This window comes from Mustela erminea, chromosome 5 (genome assembly GCF_009829155.1).
Source record: "Mustela erminea isolate mMusErm1 chromosome 5, mMusErm1.Pri, whole genome shotgun sequence".
In the NCBI taxonomy this organism is placed as follows: domain Eukaryota; kingdom Metazoa; phylum Chordata; class Mammalia; order Carnivora; family Mustelidae; genus Mustela; species Mustela erminea.
Window position 1 is genome coordinate 96,275,559 of NC_045618.1, and position 20,809 is coordinate 96,296,367.

Consider the following 20,809-nt stretch of genomic DNA (forward strand, 5'->3'; position numbering starts at 1 on the left):
AGCAATTGCACTACTGTGTATTTACCCTAAAGATACAAACGTAGTGATCCGAAGGGGCACGTGCACCTGAATGTGTATAGCAGCAATGTCTACAATAGCCAAACTATGGAAAGAACCTAGATGTCCATCAACAGATGAATGGATAAATAAGATGTGGTATATATACACAATGGAATGCTATGCAGCCATCAAAAGAAATGAAATCTTGCCATTTGCGACGACATGGATGAAACTAGAGGATATCATGCTTACCAAAATAAGTCAATCGGAGAAAGACAACTATCATATGATCTCCCTGATATGAGGAAGTGGAGATGCAACATGGGGGGTTAAGGGGGTAGGAGAAGAATAATAGAAACAAGATGGGATTGGTAGGGAGGGAAACCATAACTGACTCTTAATCTCACAAAAAAAACTGAGGGTTGCTGGGAGGAGGGGGGTTGGGAGAGGGGGGTGGAGTTATGGACATTGGGGAGGTAATGTGCTATGGTGAGTGCTGCGAAGTGTGTAAACCTGGCGATTCACAGACCTGTACCCCTGGGGATAAAAATACCTTATATGTTTATTAAAAAAAAAAAAAAAAAAAGAAGCACCAGCAGCAAATTAACTGGAGATAGTAAATAATTCAGTATGTTTTAATAAAATGATGGCCTTATAATTTTAATCCAACAGTAGGTAACAATAAATCTCATTTGGCAATTTAGGGCATTAAACTAAATGGAGTATTCCATTATTTATAGACTATGGAGAAATATATACTATTTATATTTAGGCACTAGAATCTCATCAAAGTCCTACATACAACAATTTCTGTGCTCCTTTAGTCCTTTTACCTGGTTATTGTTTAACTGGACACAGTAAAATTGAATAAGGAAAAAGTGTGCCTTAGAGATACCAGATTTTTGTTTATCTCTTATTTACCATGAAGATCTCTTTTTCATTCTTTTACATTTCAAATCATAAAATTAAATATATATATATATGTGTGTGTGTGTGTATTATGTATATAAATTAGACTGTCCCAGAATTTGCCAATGTAAGAAACATTTTAAGAAAGGAAATCATAATAAACTAAAGTGTAGAGTTCATGTCCTGAAAAAGGTGTTTCATAAGTGTTAGAATAATCTGACATCTTCATATACTTAAAACACTTTCAGGCCTCACACTCAATGCATCAAGTCCTCAGATACCTCCAAAACCTAAATAATAACAATCAGTCATGTAAGAAGCAAGGAATAGGAGATATATATATATATATATATATATATATATATATACACACACACACACACATATTTTATTTGTTATCAAACTTAAATTTACTCAGCAGGGTAATGAATAGCTGTAATGCAAAATGTATTGTGCTGAGAATACAAAATATAGATAAGGCAAAGCAAAACTAATTGCTGAAGATAATATAAACACATGCACATATATGTATGTAGATGTGTGTGTGGGTACACGTGTGGGAAATAACTTAGTATTTTATATGGATATTTCTCACACATAACATGACTGCAGGTTAAGCACAAATGCCATATTCTTTTCATGCTTTTAAGATGTCACTATAAAAGTTGGAATGTTTATCATTTAAAAACTTTCAAAATTCCTGCATTGTAAGTTTTGCAGGAATAAGCCTTAGTTAGGCATGCAGGTTGGACTTGCTAGCAGGAATTACGTGCCTAGAAAATCAACATTTGATTCACTCAGGAATAATCTGGAGTTGTTACCAGTTATTTGTACCTGGCAAAAGCTCAGGCACATAATCAGATCCTTCAAAAGAACTGGGAATACATGAAAGGGAGCTTCTTGAAAGACATGATGGCATCCTTACCTGAAATTGGCAAGGCTATCGGAACCCAGCTGGCTTCTTCGTAGGCCAAGGAAGCTTGCCTCTGAGAGGAAGTGCTGTTAGATTATATTCCCTGCTCTGTAAAGTCAGTTGGGGATGCAGATCTTTTTATTTACATTAAATGAACTAGAATTTGCCTATGTCTGTTGCTTTCTTTTAGTCAATTACATCCTGTGACACTAGAGACAACCATGCCAGTATTTATTTTCATCTACTACTGCAAGACTAAATTTTTAAATCCTGTGCTGAACTTAATGTTTCCTATGGGACTTATTAAAAAGCAAAATGAAAAAAAGAAAAGAAAATATTCACACACTCACAGAATTCTGAAGGTTTGAATATTCTGTGGAGTTTGGAGACCCTGGTTCTTAAAATTTAATTCAAAATTCCCTAGAATCTAATGGATTCCCTAACTTTTATTTGTATCAGAGCTTCCCCAGAGAAGCTCACAGAGCTTCACATCACATCACAGACATCACATCATATCACAGAGATATGAGTAGAATAACACCAGTAGCCCAATAGCTTTGCGCCTAACTCCAGAAGAAGCACAGAACTCTGATTAACAACAACAATAAAGTATTTCAAACTGTATCAGTTTCCTCTATGGTCACTGGCAAGGTTTTTGTTTTTGTTTTTGTTTTCGAGAATTAAGGAGAAGTTTCTCTTTTTTAAGTCATTTCTTCTTTTTCTGTCTAGAACCTGTCTTCACATGAACCTCCTACCCATGAGCTTATCATAAGTATAAAGACCAGTGAGGAAGAAACAATACTGAATGGCTGAATAAAACTTGCTTTCTAAAAGCTACATTATTTGGGGATGCCTGAGTGGCTCAATCAGTAAGGCATTTGCCTTCAGCTCAGGTCATGATCCCAGGATGCTGGGATCAAGCCCCACATCAGGCTCCTCGCTTGGTGGGGAATCTGTTTCTCTGCCTGCCACTCCCCATGCTTGTGTGCTCTCTCTCTCTCTCTCTCTCCCTCTCTTATTCTCTGACAAATAAATAAATAAAATCTTTAAAAACATAAAAAAAATAAAAATTGCATTATTTGGAAACAAACACACTCATAACCAATTGGAAATCAGCCAAGGCATTTGTCAAATATGCGTATTTACAGGACAAACAGCAAATAGGAATCTGAGTTTCTCTAGAATGGAGACAGGGAATGGTTATGCAATGCCCAGAACTTTGCTCCTCTCCCCACAACTCACATAACTTATATACAAATGAACTTGTTATCAGGTCCAAACATAATCCTTCCATATCTCAATTATTTTTTCCAATTTAAAGTCAGCTAATCCAATCTGCTAACATCCTTAAATCTAATATAAAAAGAGACATTTTTGGACTAAATTCTATTTTCCATTTTCTGAGTTAGAAAGCCATAGAAAGGAAACAACATCATTGCTTATTGAAGTGTATAGTTTCATCTAATGCATTCATATTCTTAAAGATTTTGCTACCACATATTTAACAAATTGTATATCAATTAAAACTTAGAGCAGTAATACTGGAGTTTGAACAGATTATGTTTAGTTTGCTGCTTTTCTTTTGGCATTATCTGTACCACCTGCCTTCCAAGTTACCAGGGCATCCTCTAATAACCCAATGTCAGGGACATCATTAAATATACCTATTTTTTACACTTAGAAATTTATGTACTTTTAATACTAAAGGCAAATTCAAAGGACACAATATCTACATTTTTGGGGGGCGGTTAGAACTATAACAGTGATTTCAACACAAATAGTTAAAAATCAATCATATTTAACTCTCACAGTTAAATCATTTTCAGTTAAGCAAATCAAACAAAAATTCAGGACCTAATATTTGAATGATCTCAATACTAGTAGGTAATTATGTAATCTACTCTTACAACTTCAGATATGCAAACATAGCATTTCAATGATTAGGTCTCCACAATTTAAGCAAAGGGATGCTTTGAAATAGGTTGATAATTTGGGCAAAGGTGCATGCAATTGCCTGAAGTAGAAACAAGAACTCTGAAAACAAGAGTATGGTAATCTGAATTAGCAATTACTTCCCATCTTTACTTTGCCTCATTGAACATGGCCAGTTTTGAACCATTACATTTGTTGATTCTTTGGCATTAACCAATCACACAATCCTGTCAAAATTATCTCTCTCTCCCCACCCACCCCGCCCCTCCCATACTAATACTAGCTAATACTTTTCTATGAGTATTAGCTCAAATAACAAGCAGATTTAGGGAAAATTATAGTTTCAATTGGCTAGTAACAAAGTAGAAACATTTTATCCTAACCCAATTCCAAAATTCACTTCCTTATACTAGAGGAATAATCACATCCTTTTTTCCCTTGTCTTCCCATGGAACACAAAGAAAAAAGAAACTACTTACACTGCACAATGAGCTGCACCAAAGCTTCTCTTGGCTTCACGTTAAATCCATTGTACTGGCTGGTCTGACATCTGTACATTCCTGACATTTCTCTAGATACATTCACAATCCTCAGTGTTCCATCATAACTCTCCATTTGCATTGACCCATCAGGCATTGCAACTTCTTTATCCGCTCTAGACCAGAGGATGATGGGCTTAGGTTTTCCAGTTACTTGACACTGCAGTTCTATTGTGTCCCCTTCTCTGGTGACCAGAGGTGATTTTTCCTGTGGAACAGTCAGATTGGGTGGAACTTGAAATGGGAAAAAGAAAATTTTTCAAGGTTAGTATAAACTGGTAAAGCATATTCAAACACAGAAAATCATAAGGAAACAATTTCTGCTGGTTGAAGAGGTGTGACAATTCAGATGACAAATACAACAGAGACCCTGGCAGTCAGTGGCACATACTCTTACTTAAAAGAATTCTGAATTGTTTTCCTATAACTCTCTCCAATGAGGTCTTCAAACATTAGCAAAATAAATAGAGCATTAAATTGGAACAGGAATGGTCAACACAAGAACAATCTACTCAATGACTTGTCATTATCAGCCATTAACTGGGTTTTTAACATCGCATTTCACAGAAGAGTGAACCTGCTTGCTGAAAGTAGGATTCAGTTTTTCAGTCTTGTTTCCTATGCTGTTGTCTCTTACCCAGGAATGCTAAAAGAAAGGGATAAGAGACATTATCAACTTAGCTGGCACAGTAAATGATAGTAACAGGAAAAGGAAAAAGAGTTCCTCTGATATAAAATCAGAAGATTTGACTCTGGTACAGAAACTGTTGCCAAACTGCTAAGGTTAGGGTTTTGGTTTTTTTCCCTACCGGAAATGGAAATGCAAGGGGAAAACTGACTTACAATGCCACACTCTGAGAATCCACGCACCATATTCCTCTCCTTGGACTTCTAACAATTTTTTTTTAAAACATTTGCACTTCATATAACTTCCTTTTAAGACATTTTAAGGTTACTGTAAGTAGTTTGCCATAATTTGCCTCTATTTCGGTAGAACTGATTCTAGGTGAACTTTCCAAAACATTTATATATATTTTTTATATATATTTTTTATATCAAATAAGAATTGTAATTTTTCAGGTAATGGTAAAATACCTGATTTTACTGAAGATATTTATGAGAGGTTCATTTGACTGGAAAGTATTTTACTAAGCTGGAGTATATTTATGCTAGGGTTTAGTAAAAAGTATGAACCAGTAAGAAGCAAGTGCTACCCAAATTGTTTTGTTACAAATAGTATCACCTGTCGCACTGAAGACTCTTATTTCTTATACAAATGTACACGAAATCCATTGTGTTTGTGCAATAAAACATCTATCAAGAAAAAAAAAAAGTATGGCTAACTTAGAATGCCAGAATAAGACTAACCAGAACTACTTAAATAATTCTATTCTTCTGATAGATGCCACGTGCTCTGTTTGGAGGCAGTACCACATATATGGATAAAAAACAAAGGTTTTACTCTTCCTTCTAGCATTACTATATTCCAGGGCCCAGGAACAAAAGCAAACATAATTTTAAAATTATTTTTCAACTTACGTTGAAGTGTTATTGCTCTTATTACACATAGAAAAAAATATATTTAAGTCCAAAATGACAGGAGAGTTAATTATCTTGCTATTTAAGTACCTTTATGTCTATTTCTTTTCATTTAATTCCTTCATATACTTCTTATTTTCAAAAACTAGTTAAATAATGCATCTTAGAAATTAAAATATATGAAACACTAACCACCACCTTTTTGAAGTAGATACATGCATTCTGGAATTTGGCATTAAATATATCTTCTAAAATTGTTACATTTTAAAAACCTACACAACTAATTTGATTAAATTATTGACTTCTGTAAATATAAAAAAATTAATGATTTCACTAAATAATTTGTTCTTTCTGAAATGAACCACAAGGGAATGATGCAATTCTAAAAAGCAGGATGGGGAAGGAGCCGTAATATTTACTCACCCTCCATGAGAAAGCACACAGAACGACAGCAATAACCTCTGCATTTAACATTAATTATGCCCTACTATGTGCCAGGCATAATTAGAGATTTTAGATTTTCATTCCCTTGATAATCCTAAGGATCAAATATTTAACATTAAAAATTAACAAATGAGAACACTGAGAATAAGAGAGAATAAATGCTTTGCTCTGAACAAAATTCAAATTGAGACTAATTTACAGCAGGTGGCCAATGTTGAGAAATGACTCCTGTCTCAGTCTCCAGAAAACTTTGGCATCTGGAATAAATAACTGGAGTTAGCACTGGGACCTCTCCCACCGCCCAGCTCATTACTGCTGTGTTCCCAGGGACAAATTGGACGAATCTTCCCTGCTTATCTCTTGGTCACTTTATCAGGGACAATAAAAAAGAGCCAAGGTAAAAATTTGAAGAGGTAAATGACACATACTTTTCAGATCATCTGATCTATTTTATATGTTATACATCTATATTTATCTTAAATACCTTTCTATCTATATTAGGATATTTCTTATATATGTCAAAATTGCTTATAAAATACCCCAGCCCAAATATATATCTGAATTCTGACAAATCTTTGTGAAATAAGTGAAAATAAATGATAAATTTAAAGATTATTTAATGGACGGTTATTATTTGAAATCTCTGTTCCTCATCCCTTCCAAAAACAACCCACATGACCCTGGCCAACCCTAATCACTCTGAGTTTTAATTTCTTCATTTTTGAAACTAAGAATTTGTACTTTATGAGCTACAAGGCTATTAATGTTCTGACCATAAACCAAATAGTGGAATGTGAAGGACAGAAGTGGTACTAAAGGAAAGTGTTTATTTCCAGACTTAAAGATGAATATTCAAAGACTTTAATTCATTAGGAGATTTTAATAAAAAAAAAAAGATGGTGGACTAGCTATATAATTTTTTTTAGTTTATCATGCTACATAGTTCAAAAACTCCCTTTGTACATTTATTTAAGTTATTTATTTAAGTAAACTTCTCATACATAATCAAAATTACAGAAATGTAAGCCTGTTTTGATCTACATTAAAATAAAAATAGATTTTTAAAATAAATTAGCCCAGTTTTTGCTGAACAGCAAAGCCAATTAAAATAGAGTTTATTTTCCATCTCTTCCATGAAATTTTTAAAATCTTGGAATCAGAGTTAATCTTTCTTTGCATCTTTCTTGGTGAAGAAAACCTTATAACTTCTCAAAGTTTTGATAGCTTCTCCTTCTCCATATTTGATTTTCCATTCTCTAGAATCCTACAGGCAACTCTCATTAATTATTATACATTTCCCTGTTAAGAGATCTCATATTTTTTTTTCCTCATGGATTTCTCTCTTTTATATGTTGATAATACAAATTCTAACTCCATCCCAAGGCTCTTCCAGTCTATGATTGCAGCCTAATTCTATATCCCAAAAGTCTTTCAAATCCCTAAACCTCAGTGCTGTTTAATTTCTTGACTTAGTTTGGTAGTTAATTATCAACACACCTCATCTGCTAACTGAAAGCCGTAGAGTTTTCTTTGTTTTACCGTCTCCTCTCGTCTACTACTTCCAATCAGCTGCATTAGTTCCTCATTAAAATATCTCTCATAACTGCCTATTTCTTTTCATGGCTATAGGTAGATTGCTTAGTAGAATTCATCATTTTCTCTTTTTGTGACAATATAATAAGTGCTCTTTCTCACCAGTCTAATTCTTTCAGCCTTCCTGCTACCCTGTCAGCAGCTTTATCATTTTAAATACAATTTTGTTCATGTCACTATGAAAACGACAGTTCTCATGGAGAGTGCTCATCACAATACGGCTTTAATTAAAAAAAAACAAACAAAAAACCTGAAAACAGCCTCACAGATTCATTAAATAAATCGTGGTAGAGTCACACAATAAAATATGATACAGCCTTTTAGATGATGGTGTCATAGACCTACATCTGTTGATAAAGATGCTCATATTGTTAAGAAAAGCATCTTAGTGAACAGAATGAATAGCTATAACCACTATGATTAAGTGAGTAAAAGATGTTGCTGAGCAATCCAAACAGTAGTGTCAAGTTTTTATATAAAAAAAAGACATATGCCAATGAATGTTAGCAAGGAGCTTCTTTAAGGAAAGAAAACATAGACTTTATATTGTTAGTAACCAGCACTCTATTTCACACGTGATAGGAACTCAGTAAAACATGTTAAGCTGAATGTACAAATGAAGACAGGGAGGCAACTGTACATTGATTCAGGGAAGAGCAAGAGGCATATATGGGGAAAATCTAGAGGAAAAGAAAATTCAGAAAGAACTATACCCAAACACTAACAGTAGTTCTCTCTCAGTGTGGGATTATTGATGAATTTTACTCTCTTCATATATTTCCCTTCCTCTTTCACTCTTCTACAACATGTGCAATGTGAATGAGAATATTACAGGTTCTAAGAAGTCTAGAGAAACCCAAGATGTTAATGCAATCTATTTTCCAAAGTTCATCTGATAAAAACTCCACTTCTTAATAACAAAAATGTATCACCTGGACATGGTAATCTGGATGACATAGTCTGAGAAATGCTCCCTTCTAGAACATTCATTCTCTTGCAGTTTCACTGACTGGTGAACCTCAGTGCTCTCGAACAAACCCTTCTTTCTTATGGCCAGAATTCCTGGCCCTTGCTGACTTCTAGGAGGCCCTGCCAGCCTCATGTGCTGAGATTCAGTCCAAATATTACCACTTTTGTGATAACTGCCTACTCCCTAGGCTGGATAGGTTGTTCACTCTTCCTGGCCACGTTATTACGCTGGGTACTTGTTTGACCCATACATTTGGCTTTCCTCTCTCTTTCCTCCCACATCTTTATCCCTGACCAGACAGCTTCTTGAAGGCAGACAGTGCCTTCTCCCTCAGAGTGCAGAGAAGGACTCTACCTCTACAGTGCCTGGCTTTCCTGCTTGGCACAAACCAGGAAGTCATGAAATAACTGAAGAAGGAAGGGAGGGAGAGAGGATGAAAAGAGTAAGAAGGTGAGTTAAAAGGCTGAGTATATAATAGAGATAAATATGAGAGACATCAATCATGAAGATATTAAAACCAAAGCAATAAATATGAAATGTAGCTCTTCTATAATTAGTAGCCCATAAAAGTAGCAGAATCTTCTGAAAAATATATTGTTAGTATAGATTTCAGATGTGGTATATCTTGAGATGTATGTGGGTGTGTGAGAAAGTTGAGAGTCAAACAAGGACTCTTCCAGTTTTTCTTGTTTTTCGCCTTTCATTTAAAAATCTGAATAGATAGAACTGAACATAATTTAAAAAATAAATAAATAAGAAGATGTTATTTCCAAGCTCTTCAAAGAAAAATCCAAATAGATAAGCTGTAAATTAAAGGGAACAAAAGGGAAATAAGTAGCTTGAGGACATGCCATCTATCATTTGTTATGACTTTTTTTATATCCTTTCTTTAATCAGCTAAATTATTTTTTCCTGAAATATTGTCTCAGTGAAAGCATCAAACTAAGTAGAAAATTTTGAAATGTCTGCACCTTGTAAGATCCACATTTATCCACAGTGTACTCAGTAGAAAAAATTTCCTCCTGGTGAAAACACAAAGGTACATTTTATGACATACAGATTATACATGCCCCGATTTTTATTTTTCTTATCTGAAATGCTACTGTAGAAGATGCCATAATCAGAGAAACTTGAAGAGCATGATATGACACCAGACTTTCTCATTCTAAATATAAATACATAGACAAGTTATTTAAACTGGTTTTCTGTCAACATTTCCATTGTATCACAGACTGTGAAATAAAACAAATACAGAAAATTCAAATGTTTTCATTTCTTCATTAGAAAGGAAGCTGAGGAAACTTAATTTTTAGTCATTACTAAAAAATGACTGGTCTATTTTCTTCACTAAAAAGAATGCAAGGGAAAGTTAGCCCATCTGAACTGTATGAGAAAATATCATGCTCTCTGAAACAAAGATATCACAATATGCTTATTATGGACTTACTGGCTTAAAACACGTAACTATTTATAATGTACTTTAATAGTAGATATTGAAACAAAAGATATATTTCTTTTAATGTAAGAATTACAATAAAGTAAGTAATAAGTAGAATTTTCTCCAGAAGGACAACCAGACTCCCATTTTTAAGAATCCTAAACTACATATGGTATTAATTTAATTATACATGAATTTTAAAGAGAAACAGTTATAGCACTTATGTGTGTTTTAAATTAAGACATATAATCTATATTTAAAACACAAATAAAAGACTCAAAAAACACATGTTTATGAAAGTGACCCCCTAGAGGTCAGAATTCAGGAATTCTCAAGCTGACCAGATATCTATATATAAAGAAATGTAAAAAAGTAAGACTTGGGGCGCCTGGGTGGTTCAGTAGGTTAAAGCCTCTGCCTTCGGCTCAGGTCATGGTCCCAGGGTCCTGGGATTAAGCCCGACATCGCGCTCTCTGCTCAGCGTGGAGCCTGCTTCCCTGTCTCTCTCTGCCTACAATAAGTAAGCTTATTGTAACTATGCATTTCTCTTCCACTCCAAAAAAGTATATTCAATATTAAGTGAGAATAGCATCATTACTTTAATCCATATTTTAAAAACTTCATGCACTAATATTGGAAATAGTCTAATCTTCATCTCACAGCTGATATTAACACACAACTAAGAGGAGAAAAACTGTCTTAGGACATGCAACATTTAAGAATGTGATGTTCTGTGGCCATTGGGGAATATCTATACAACTATGAAAGGGGAATTTGAAAATTTCCTTCAACCTAAATAAATCCAATCCAAGCCTAGCAAAACAGTTTTAAAACTAATAAGCTTGACTCATTTTCTTGACTGATATGTGTCAATTAAAATATTTAGTAAGGTGGGGTTAAAAGATTTTCAAGGTGACAAATGAAATCCAGCATGCTAAAGGCCTCTCACTTATGAATAACCTGCCAATATTTGCTTCCTTTTAGGGATCGTGACTGGTAACATAAAATGTCTGATGAAAGGCAGCAACACTCTATAGCTCATTTCTCATCAAAGGAATAAAAATCCCCAAATGGATACTATTGGAAATAATTCCTATTTGGCAAAATCACAGATATAGATAATATGGTGAATTATGTGAGTTGTAGCACATAGAATGTTTTCATAGTTGTTTAAAGTATGCCGAACTTCTCTGAGCTATAGGTTAATTAATGTAATGTAATATAATGCAAATATGTCGAATGCCATGCATCCTTCTGGATTATTTTCCCCGTTACAAATGAATTACTATAACATAACTGATTATGTTATTACTATAACATAATGGATTAGTGTCTCCCCTCCTAAAATGTTCTTCCCCTTTCTGCATTAATCTTTAGTAATATATATTTAATAAAGTCCTGTCATATAGTAATAAAGTAATATAGTCATATAGTAATAAAGTAATAAAGTCATATAGTATTAAAGTCCTGTCATTCCACCATTCAAATATCTTCAGTAGTTTCTGGGTTTTTGGATAGAGGTCTAAATCCCATTGCTTGTTTTCCCTCTTACCTGCCAAACTTTATCAAACTACGATGCTGCTGTGAGAAGTTTTCTATTCAATTTAGGCAGGTCTTTGGGTTCTCTTAACATTTTGGCTCACTCCCTTCCTTCCTTCTATCCAGAAATTACTTTACTCCCTTAAATGCCCATCCAATCATCCCCCATTGTTTTAAGGCCCAATTTAAGTTTCTAGTGTCTTTAAGTCTTTTTGAACTCTGTACCTTTTATTTATTTTCCATGTCTCCGATCACAGCATACCTAATTTATTCTATAGATGCCAAGACAAAATGCCCTCTCCTTTCCTTACAAATGTAGCTCAGATGTCCTGAGGTCAGCACCAGGTTTCATCTACTTCCTTGGTAGTTGCCACAGCACGGGACATTTTAAAGTATTTCAGAGGTGCCTGATAAATTCTTGATTGATGGATGGAGCACCAGTTCAGAAATGGGAGGAACTTATTAAGAAAACAAAGCAAGAAAACCACTGATGAATAATCACCTTTTGATTATCAAAGACTTAATTATAGCGTATATGAATTTCAAGACCATTTTTTTTTCACACATGAACACTTTCTATTTTTTAATTAGAAAAACCACAAAAACCCAATTGGTTTCTTTAAAGTTAGCAATTCTACTAGATTTTAATTTGGTCACAGTAATGATACAGGGAGTAAAATATCAGAAGCTTTTGGTAGTATTGAGTAATTTTCCCACGCTATGGCTTTCCTCTATTAGCAGTAAAGAAGAGGCTATTTGGCTCTACAACAGAATGTCCCCAGAGACCCATATTCTAAGACTGGTATTACTTACAGTCTTGTGGGTAAATCATATATGAAACAGGCACTTATTTTTAAACATTTCCTTACACCAGATGGTTAGCCTACTGTTTCTGTCCATGATATGAATGCACATAAATACTTCTCCTATCACACTCTGTAAATAAAAACTGCCTTCCCCCCGCCCTTTTTTTTTAGTTTTGCACTGACATACAATTTTTTTCTTTTACTGATTCACCTATAATAAGTCAGGAGATGCAAATAAAATAAAATTGACCATGATTTTGCATATCTAGCAATAGAAAAGGAAGAAAACATATTAAAAGCCAACCTGAGATTGAAATACCATGGCACCTGCATTTGCAAATTCTTTGGGGAAATGTACACGCGTACAGATACACATATACATTGCTTATTCTTGAAAGACTTGTAAAAAATCTTATTACAATGGCATTGTTAGTCATTTGAAACATATGGGGAGAGGCAGGATCTTGGCGGATAGCAACTCTGGAGGGTTTAGTATTGCAAGATGGGAGACACGCAGTGCCATTCAATCAGGAAAACAACTTTGGCAGGCAACAGTGTGGCTGTTCCAACTTCCCTCTCCCAGCAGGTGTTGCTATGGCACAAGAATAGTCTCTGAGGGATTCAATAGAACACAAAGTGTAAGATGAAAGAACAAAATAGAAAATCATGCTCTAAGTGGCATTCATATTTTCCCTGCTACACAAGCTACAAGGCCAGTTGCAAAGAAACACAGGTTCCATTCTTGCTGTCTCATAAATACTTAAGTGAATGGGAACTTAAGCGAAGGGCTGCTTATGTAGCATTTGGTTAAATGTAGTTTTCAAGTACCTGGCATTGTTAGGCTCGTCATGTAATTTGCTTTTCTGACTTGGGCTTAGAAGGAAATATCTTCTAGAATTATTAAGATAAGTCTATATCAAAAAGATAATTTTCTACTCACCTCTTTGGAGAAAGACATGAAAGCATACCTTCCCCCCCACACACTGTTTTTAATTTCCCTTCCCTGACTTACTGCATGTGTTTCTCAAGCACTGAAATATAGAAATAACTGGCCACAGGTTAAGTATGTAAAGTTTCTCATGTAGAAAACCTTTAAATAAAAACTAAATTAAGGGGAAAAAACCAGGAGCAAGATAGTTCTGCTTGCTAGTCACCCAAATTATTCTAAAATTTTAGCAAGATAGGAGTCTGGACTAGACTGAGAATGTTAAAGAAATTGGGACTGCAAAAGAAGCACTTACTTTTTTTTCTGTAATAACCAGGGAGGTATTATGAGAGTTAAAACATCAAATAAAGTACTAAGTTCTTTATTAAAATATGAGTAGATTATTTGATAAAGAGATAATCAATCTAAAACCATTTCTGGAAGTAGAGGACTAATTCTTCAACTTGACTTTCTATTATTCAAATTCCCTTTCATTTTTGGTAGGTTTTTTTTTTTTTAAATAATGCAGAGCAAAGCTGGAAAACAAGAGTTATTTGGGTATAAGCAATCGATTAAGAATTTCAACTTTAAAAGTTAAATAGAGCATTCTAAACATTTGTTATAGAAACTAAAAATAACAAGCAGGAGAGAGTGTTATAAAATTAACCCAGAGATCACCAATTTCCTGCAGTTCTTATATTCTGTAACATATTTTTGTCCTTGCCTACTTGCTCTTAAAATGGTTTATCCAAATGCATTTATATGTGTGCATTATCCCTTAAATCAATAGCAAACATTCTGGGAATAACAGAAGCAGCACTGCGTGTCTGAAAACTTATGTGTCATTTTAGAGCTAACACCAATTCATTTTAACACACCTTTCAGATCCCCTTCAACAGATAAATATCTTTAAGACTGAGGGCAAGAGATAAATGAAGCCATTTGCTACCTTCAAAAAATGTACTTATGCATTATGGAAATGGATAAATTGGGAGGGCCCTTTCTAACTGGTAATTGTTCAGAATTATTTTTAAATCAGAAGCCCCTTTTCAGCGGGCATGGAGAGTTTGAAAGAGTTGTGAGTATACAATAACAGAAATTTTACTTGAGTTCAACCCAGCCCACTTTCCAGCTGTGCAATTTTAGGTCATCTTAATCTATTCTCTTAATCTGTATAGAGGCCTGATGAAAAGGAGAATTTAATGATAATTTAAGATACAATGGCATAATGGACATTAGAGTATTCCCTGAATCATGAAGTATTTTGAGTTGTGTAATACTCTCATAAAGAATATTACATATTATAATATTACAATATTACAATATTCTTGTAAAGAATTCCAGGTCTGGAAGCCTACATTCAGATCTAACTCTATCATCTAGCAGGTGTATGACTTTGGGAAAGTTCTCTAACCTGTGTCTCCCAGTTTACTCTAAAGAAAGTGACCATAATAGTAGCAACTTCACATTTTTTAGGACTAAACAGTGTAATATACATAAAACACTGAGCACAAGGTCTAGCATATAGTAAACACTCAATATATGTTAATCATTATGTTTTCCTATCATTGCCCTTTATTGGTGTGATATCAATGACTATATTTTACTGTTGTACATATATTTCTATACCGAAGGCAAAGGTCTTAACTTTATTCATACCCATGATGTCTCAAGTATTGGACATGGGTATACACAGGGCCAAAGAAATATTTTATAAGTATATATTATATTATATATATTTACATACGTATAAATAAACCACATTGCCATTGTCATGTGTTTTGGAGATATATATGCATTTCTTTTCTCTTTTCCTGGAAAAGATCAAGACCATTGGATATATATTCATTTCAGATGAAAACAATATTTGAAAAAGACAACAATTTGGAAAGGACAGGAATGAACTTTTAAAAAATCTGAATAGAGGTCTCCCCCACTGCCATTGAAGGAAAGAAGGTTGCAAATTTCTTTCATTAGACACAATAATTTGATCCATGTGTTTGGATATTAACCTAAAATGGCACATAATACAGATATCCCAGCTCTCATTCTGTTTCTATGAAGTAAAGAGGTTTAGACATTCCTAAACACATCTATTCGTCCCTTATGAGGATGACAAAATGTCAGTGCTGTCCATTTTCACAAAGGTCAGGGTGTTGCCATGAAAACCACAGACTGGTAAGTAAAAAGGAACTGTCTGATCATGTTAATTATGTGACTGCTTTCCTGTGGATGAAGGAATTCTAAATTAAAAGGATGATAAGCTATAAATTATATATCAAATGCATTTTATGAAAGCATAGCAAAAGAAAGATGCTTTAAAGCAATCCACAATTTTTTTTACTTTCTAGAGCAGCAACTGTTGCTCACAGTGGTAAACTCTTCAATGCAGAATGGCTAGAAAAATCAATTTGCTTCTATAATAAAAAGGCTATTTGTCTACTTGTAGAATCCATGTGACATTGTTAGGCCCCTTATAAATGTTCACTCTGGACAATGCTCGTGGTTTACAAATTCCCTAATTACACCACTGATTGTGTATCACTGACTATGCCTTATCCTGTGAAAATAGACACTACTGCCATATTAATAAACATTTTGACATAAAATGAAGCTGGCTCTTTCACGCTTTGTCAAGAGCAAAATGAAATAACCAGTGAACACAATGTTCCATCAACAGATCAAGGCCACATGTTCTTTAGGGCAAATGAGGTTTAATGAACAGATCTGTTAGTAGGTAACTAACTGGTCAATTAAAAAATAGGAGGAGGGTTGTTTTTTTTTTTATAATGCCTGAATACTTTATGAACAAATACTCTACCAATGCATGATCACATTTTATGATCCCTTCTGGCAGTCTGCAGAAGTATGGAATGATACAATAAAAATATGAGCTTAATTTTAAAACCACATAAAAACTCATATAATGCCATTGATTAGAATGATACATAACTCATGCTGAGCTAATATGTGAGTGTAAATAGAGTTTAGTACCATTTTATTAATAGAGTTTTACATTGCATTTTATTCCTAAGCAAGGATATTTCTGCTTAAATGTCAACTAAATATATTTTGTTTACGAGTATTATTTAGACAGACTTGGTGAAAGTGGACTACTTATGTTTCATTTATAGTGGACTGTAATTCATATTAAATGCATTTTAGATGCAGATATTTGAACTGCCTGTCCTTTTATTATTGCTACTTCACATATTTAAATTACCAATATATTTCATGTTGTACATCGAAACTTTCTTTAAAGTGTAATGATATGCTTCACATTTCATGTCTTCTTAATCTAGTTATCATTTAAAGAACAGCTCCAAAATTTTGGAAATACTGACGTATTTGCCTGTCAGGCACTTGAGGGCAGCCTGGTGTCCTTTATTCTGCTGTTTCCCTGCAAATCATGGTCACATCCCCTTTTCTAATGCTTTCAGTCCTGATTCTAAGCTGCTACTTAGGCTGACTTTGAACCAACAGGACTTCTTAAGCCCCATTCACTTAGTCAAAGATGTTTATGAAAGGCAGACACAATATGATTTGAGAATTCTGAGAGGAGTTCATTTATGAAAAATTCCTTTGTGACAGTTTATCTCAGGAGCCTGAAATCTCAGCATTCATTCCATTGATAGGCTGTGTGTTTTCTGTAAAGGATCCGGATTCTACAGCCAGAAATAACCTATATTTACTACCTTCTGCACTTCTTAGAAACTCTGAGACCTAGTACAGTTACTTATGCTTTCTAAAGCTCAGGTTTCTCGTCTGTAAAATGAGTATAATCACAGCAGAACCTACTTCAAATGGTGTTCTGAGGATTCAGTGAAGTTCTCATTTTAAAGTGTTTAGCCACGGGGCACCTGTGTGGCTCGGTTGGTCAAGCATGTGTCTTTGTCTCAGGTTATGATCCCGGTGAGGACCCCCACATCAAGCCCTGTGTGAAGCTCCCTACTCTGCGGGGAGTCTGCTTGTTCCTCTCCCTCTGCCCCTCCTCCTGCTCACGCCTCCCCCCGCCACCAATAAATAAATAAAATATTAAAAAAAATAATAAAGGGTTTAGCCCAGCAATTGGAATATAAAAACACTCCAAACTTCTTAGATTATTGTTTGTTTGTTTTTATAAGTAGGTATTCTGTGTTATATGGTCTATAAATTACTTTAAATCTTCAGCATAGAGTAAAGCTTTGTTTCTTAAATCTTGTGTGGTTATATAACATGTGTTGTCACTCCTAGGCTGCATGCTGACATTCATGCATTTTTCCGGGCTTTTGTCATACTGCAATAAAATTAAAAAAAAAATGCTTCACCATAAACAATGTGATCCATGTTTGTGTGCTGTAAGTTTTAATGTATATTCTAGGGTTACCATTAGTGTTTAAATTATGCCACTCAGATCCCAGATGTGGTTAAGTAAAGTAGTATTTTAAAAACCCAAGCCCTGGGCCCACCCTTTTCCAGAAGATAAGATAAGTATAATTATGTTGAGCTACATGAGAGGATTTTTAACCTAGTATAATATTGAAAGAGGTTTTCTTTGGTGGAATGAATACTCTTCAAGCTATGTGCCTTGGTTGGAATAGCATAAGGTCCCACTTGGCTTTTGTGACTGGAATAAGACTAGTAAACGGCACCTAGCATCCTAACACTCTTTGGAGTGGTGTTCTCAAAGTAGGGGAGACGGTTGTGCTCTGTCATCAACAGATGGCACAGGATCCAACTAGAATGTTACCTGAATGCTTCTGGAATATTTTTAGACCTGTCTTTAGTGATCCTTCCATGCAAAGCCCTTATCAAAGAGGGTAACTGAATTCAGAATCCCTGAGAAAGATCCATTTATGATACATAATATTGTACAGTGTGCTGCAAGCTCTTATACTGGATTTTGAATCTGAGATTGTAAACTTAATTCAGAATGTGGCTATAGGAAGTAAGCAAGTACCTAAGCTTTGGGCCCATTTTCCTCTCTATAAAATGAAAGGTATTAGGTAATCAAGAAATGTCTTCAATATTTAAAATCCATGCCAGTAAATGAGACAGTCAGAAATATTTTAAAAATGTCTTACAAAGTGGTGTCTGACGACCTGCCCCAATAATCTTTTATTTTAAAAATAGATATAATTCGGGGCGCCTGGGTGGCTCAGTGGGTTAAAGCCTCTGCCTTCGGCTCAGGTCATGATCCCAGGGTCCGGGGATCGAGCCCTGCATCCGGCTTTCTGCTCAGCGGGGAGCCTGCTTCCTCCTCTCTCTCTGCCTGCCTTTCTGCCTACTTGTGATCTCTGTTTGTCAAATAAATAAATAAAATCTTTAAAAAAATATATAATTCATACATATCCCAAAATTATATCACCAAAATTCCAGTTGTAATGATTTTCTAAATTTATATAATCTCTTTCTTAACTTCATTGATATGCCATAATAAAGGATGAGAAATTAAGACTATGAAAATTAATGAGGTCCTTTTGCTATTAAAATGTATTCATTTGTAAGCATATTCTTTGGGGAAAGTTCTTTGCACTGTGGTAATTCTAATTTTTTGTTATAGAGCTCTTGAAATAAATAGCTTTCATTTAAGACACTCTAAACTCTAAAATGAAACCCACATACTACAAACAAATTAAATCACTAAAATAATTGTTCTAATGCCAAAAGATCTAGGATTCTAGAGCTTCTGCTCCACAAGCAAAATGGTGAACAAACTATGAAATCTAGGAGCCTAGTCTCCATTTCTAGTTCTAGTCACTTCTCTGTCCCTCAGTTGATAATGGTAAATTGGCAGTGTCATCTGCAAACTTAAAATTCTGAAGTGTGATCATAATTACATAAATAGTACATACACTGTTACTTCCCACAAATCTCTTCTCCTATAGGCAAAAGATCCAGAGTGAAGTTTGGACTATAACTTTAAATAATATAACTTAAGTTATATTCCGTTCTTAAATAAAAATTTGATGGAGACATTTATTGTTCATCAGTTAATGAACATATTGTCAGAAGTGTAGTAATAATTTACTCTAGTAAATTATTGATAGTTATTATAGTTTCAAATGCAAATTATGAAACTAACTAATGGTGTTCAGTCCTCATTAGAGAAACCTGTATTGACTGACTTAAAATTCAAATAGTTCCAATGTCCCCATTGCTTGCATTTTAAAAGGATTAAGAGTACAGGAAGCATAAATTGGGTATTCTTTTGTACTTCTCATTGACCTGTTCTTATCTTAATGTAATCCAGGAATTCCAAAAAAATGTTTAACTCTGCCAAATGAAGAAAATATTCAGCACATAGAAAAGTAATTACACAATAGCTAACTAACCACTGTTAAACTATAACCTGTAAGGTAGAAACTTTGTTTTGATATCTGGGGGAAAGAAGTGCATTTTAAGATGAATAACTAGAGAAAAACTATGAATCCAATGTTAATTTCCATAATTACAGAGATTAAGTTTTAAGTGAGAAAATTCTAATTAAAAACATAATTAATGTTTATTTAACAATTATAGAAAACAGGAAATTAATTTAATGTAGCAAATCTTTGCATTTATGCCCTCTCAAAAAAAGTAAGTAGCAAAAACTATGATAAAATCCATACTTCTCAAAACAATTTATAACTTACTAATAAGGCCAACTAAAAACATTTCAAATATTCCCTATTTAAATGGTCTTATTGCAAAGAGAATTAGTGTCAATGTTACTTTCTATAAATCTCTCCCCCTCCGTCCCCCACCCTTCCTCTCTCCCTCCCTCAATTGACAACACTTTCACTTGAAGGAACATGAGAGCTGCTTCCATTATTAAAATCATGCATCATTATTAAGGTATCAAATGTAATCTATTACATGCCTCTTCATGCTGATGAAGAGGTATTAAAGGCCCTAAAGATGCTGTAAGTACATACATTTCCCCCCAGTTCTACACAAACTGAGGAGCTCTTTTTTTCTGTGATTTCCATTGACCACACTTTCTCTCATTTTCTTCATGGTTTTTGCTTTTTTTTCCCACCATTTCCTTGGATATCTTTTATCTTTGCTTCATAATCTCTTCTTGGGTAAGCTCATCCACTTCCCCTCAACCCTCCAACCTATATATTTTTGCAACTGCTTATGAAATCGTGTTTTATTCATGACCTTTCCCATGGTCATCAAACTTGACTTTTTTTAGTCGGTCACCAGAAACACAAAGATGTCTTACCAACCCCTCAGCTATAAATAATCCCAAATGAATCTGTCCTCTCAAACCTCTCCCAAAACCTGGTATCTCTCAC

General features: G+C 34.4%; 1 protein-coding gene across 1 annotated transcript in view; it reads right to left on the reverse strand.

Moving 5' to 3' along the window:
- The window catches only part of MDGA2 (MAM domain containing glycosylphosphatidylinositol anchor 2), an 863,714-nt gene that overhangs the window by 225,339 nt on the left and 617,566 nt on the right, over positions 1–20,809 (reverse strand). The window contains exon 8 of the mRNA XM_032344142.1: positions 4,234–4,527. Coding sequence (XP_032200033.1) covers positions 4,234–4,527 — 294 coding nt within the window. The remainder of the gene's footprint in view (positions 1–4,233; positions 4,528–20,809) is intronic.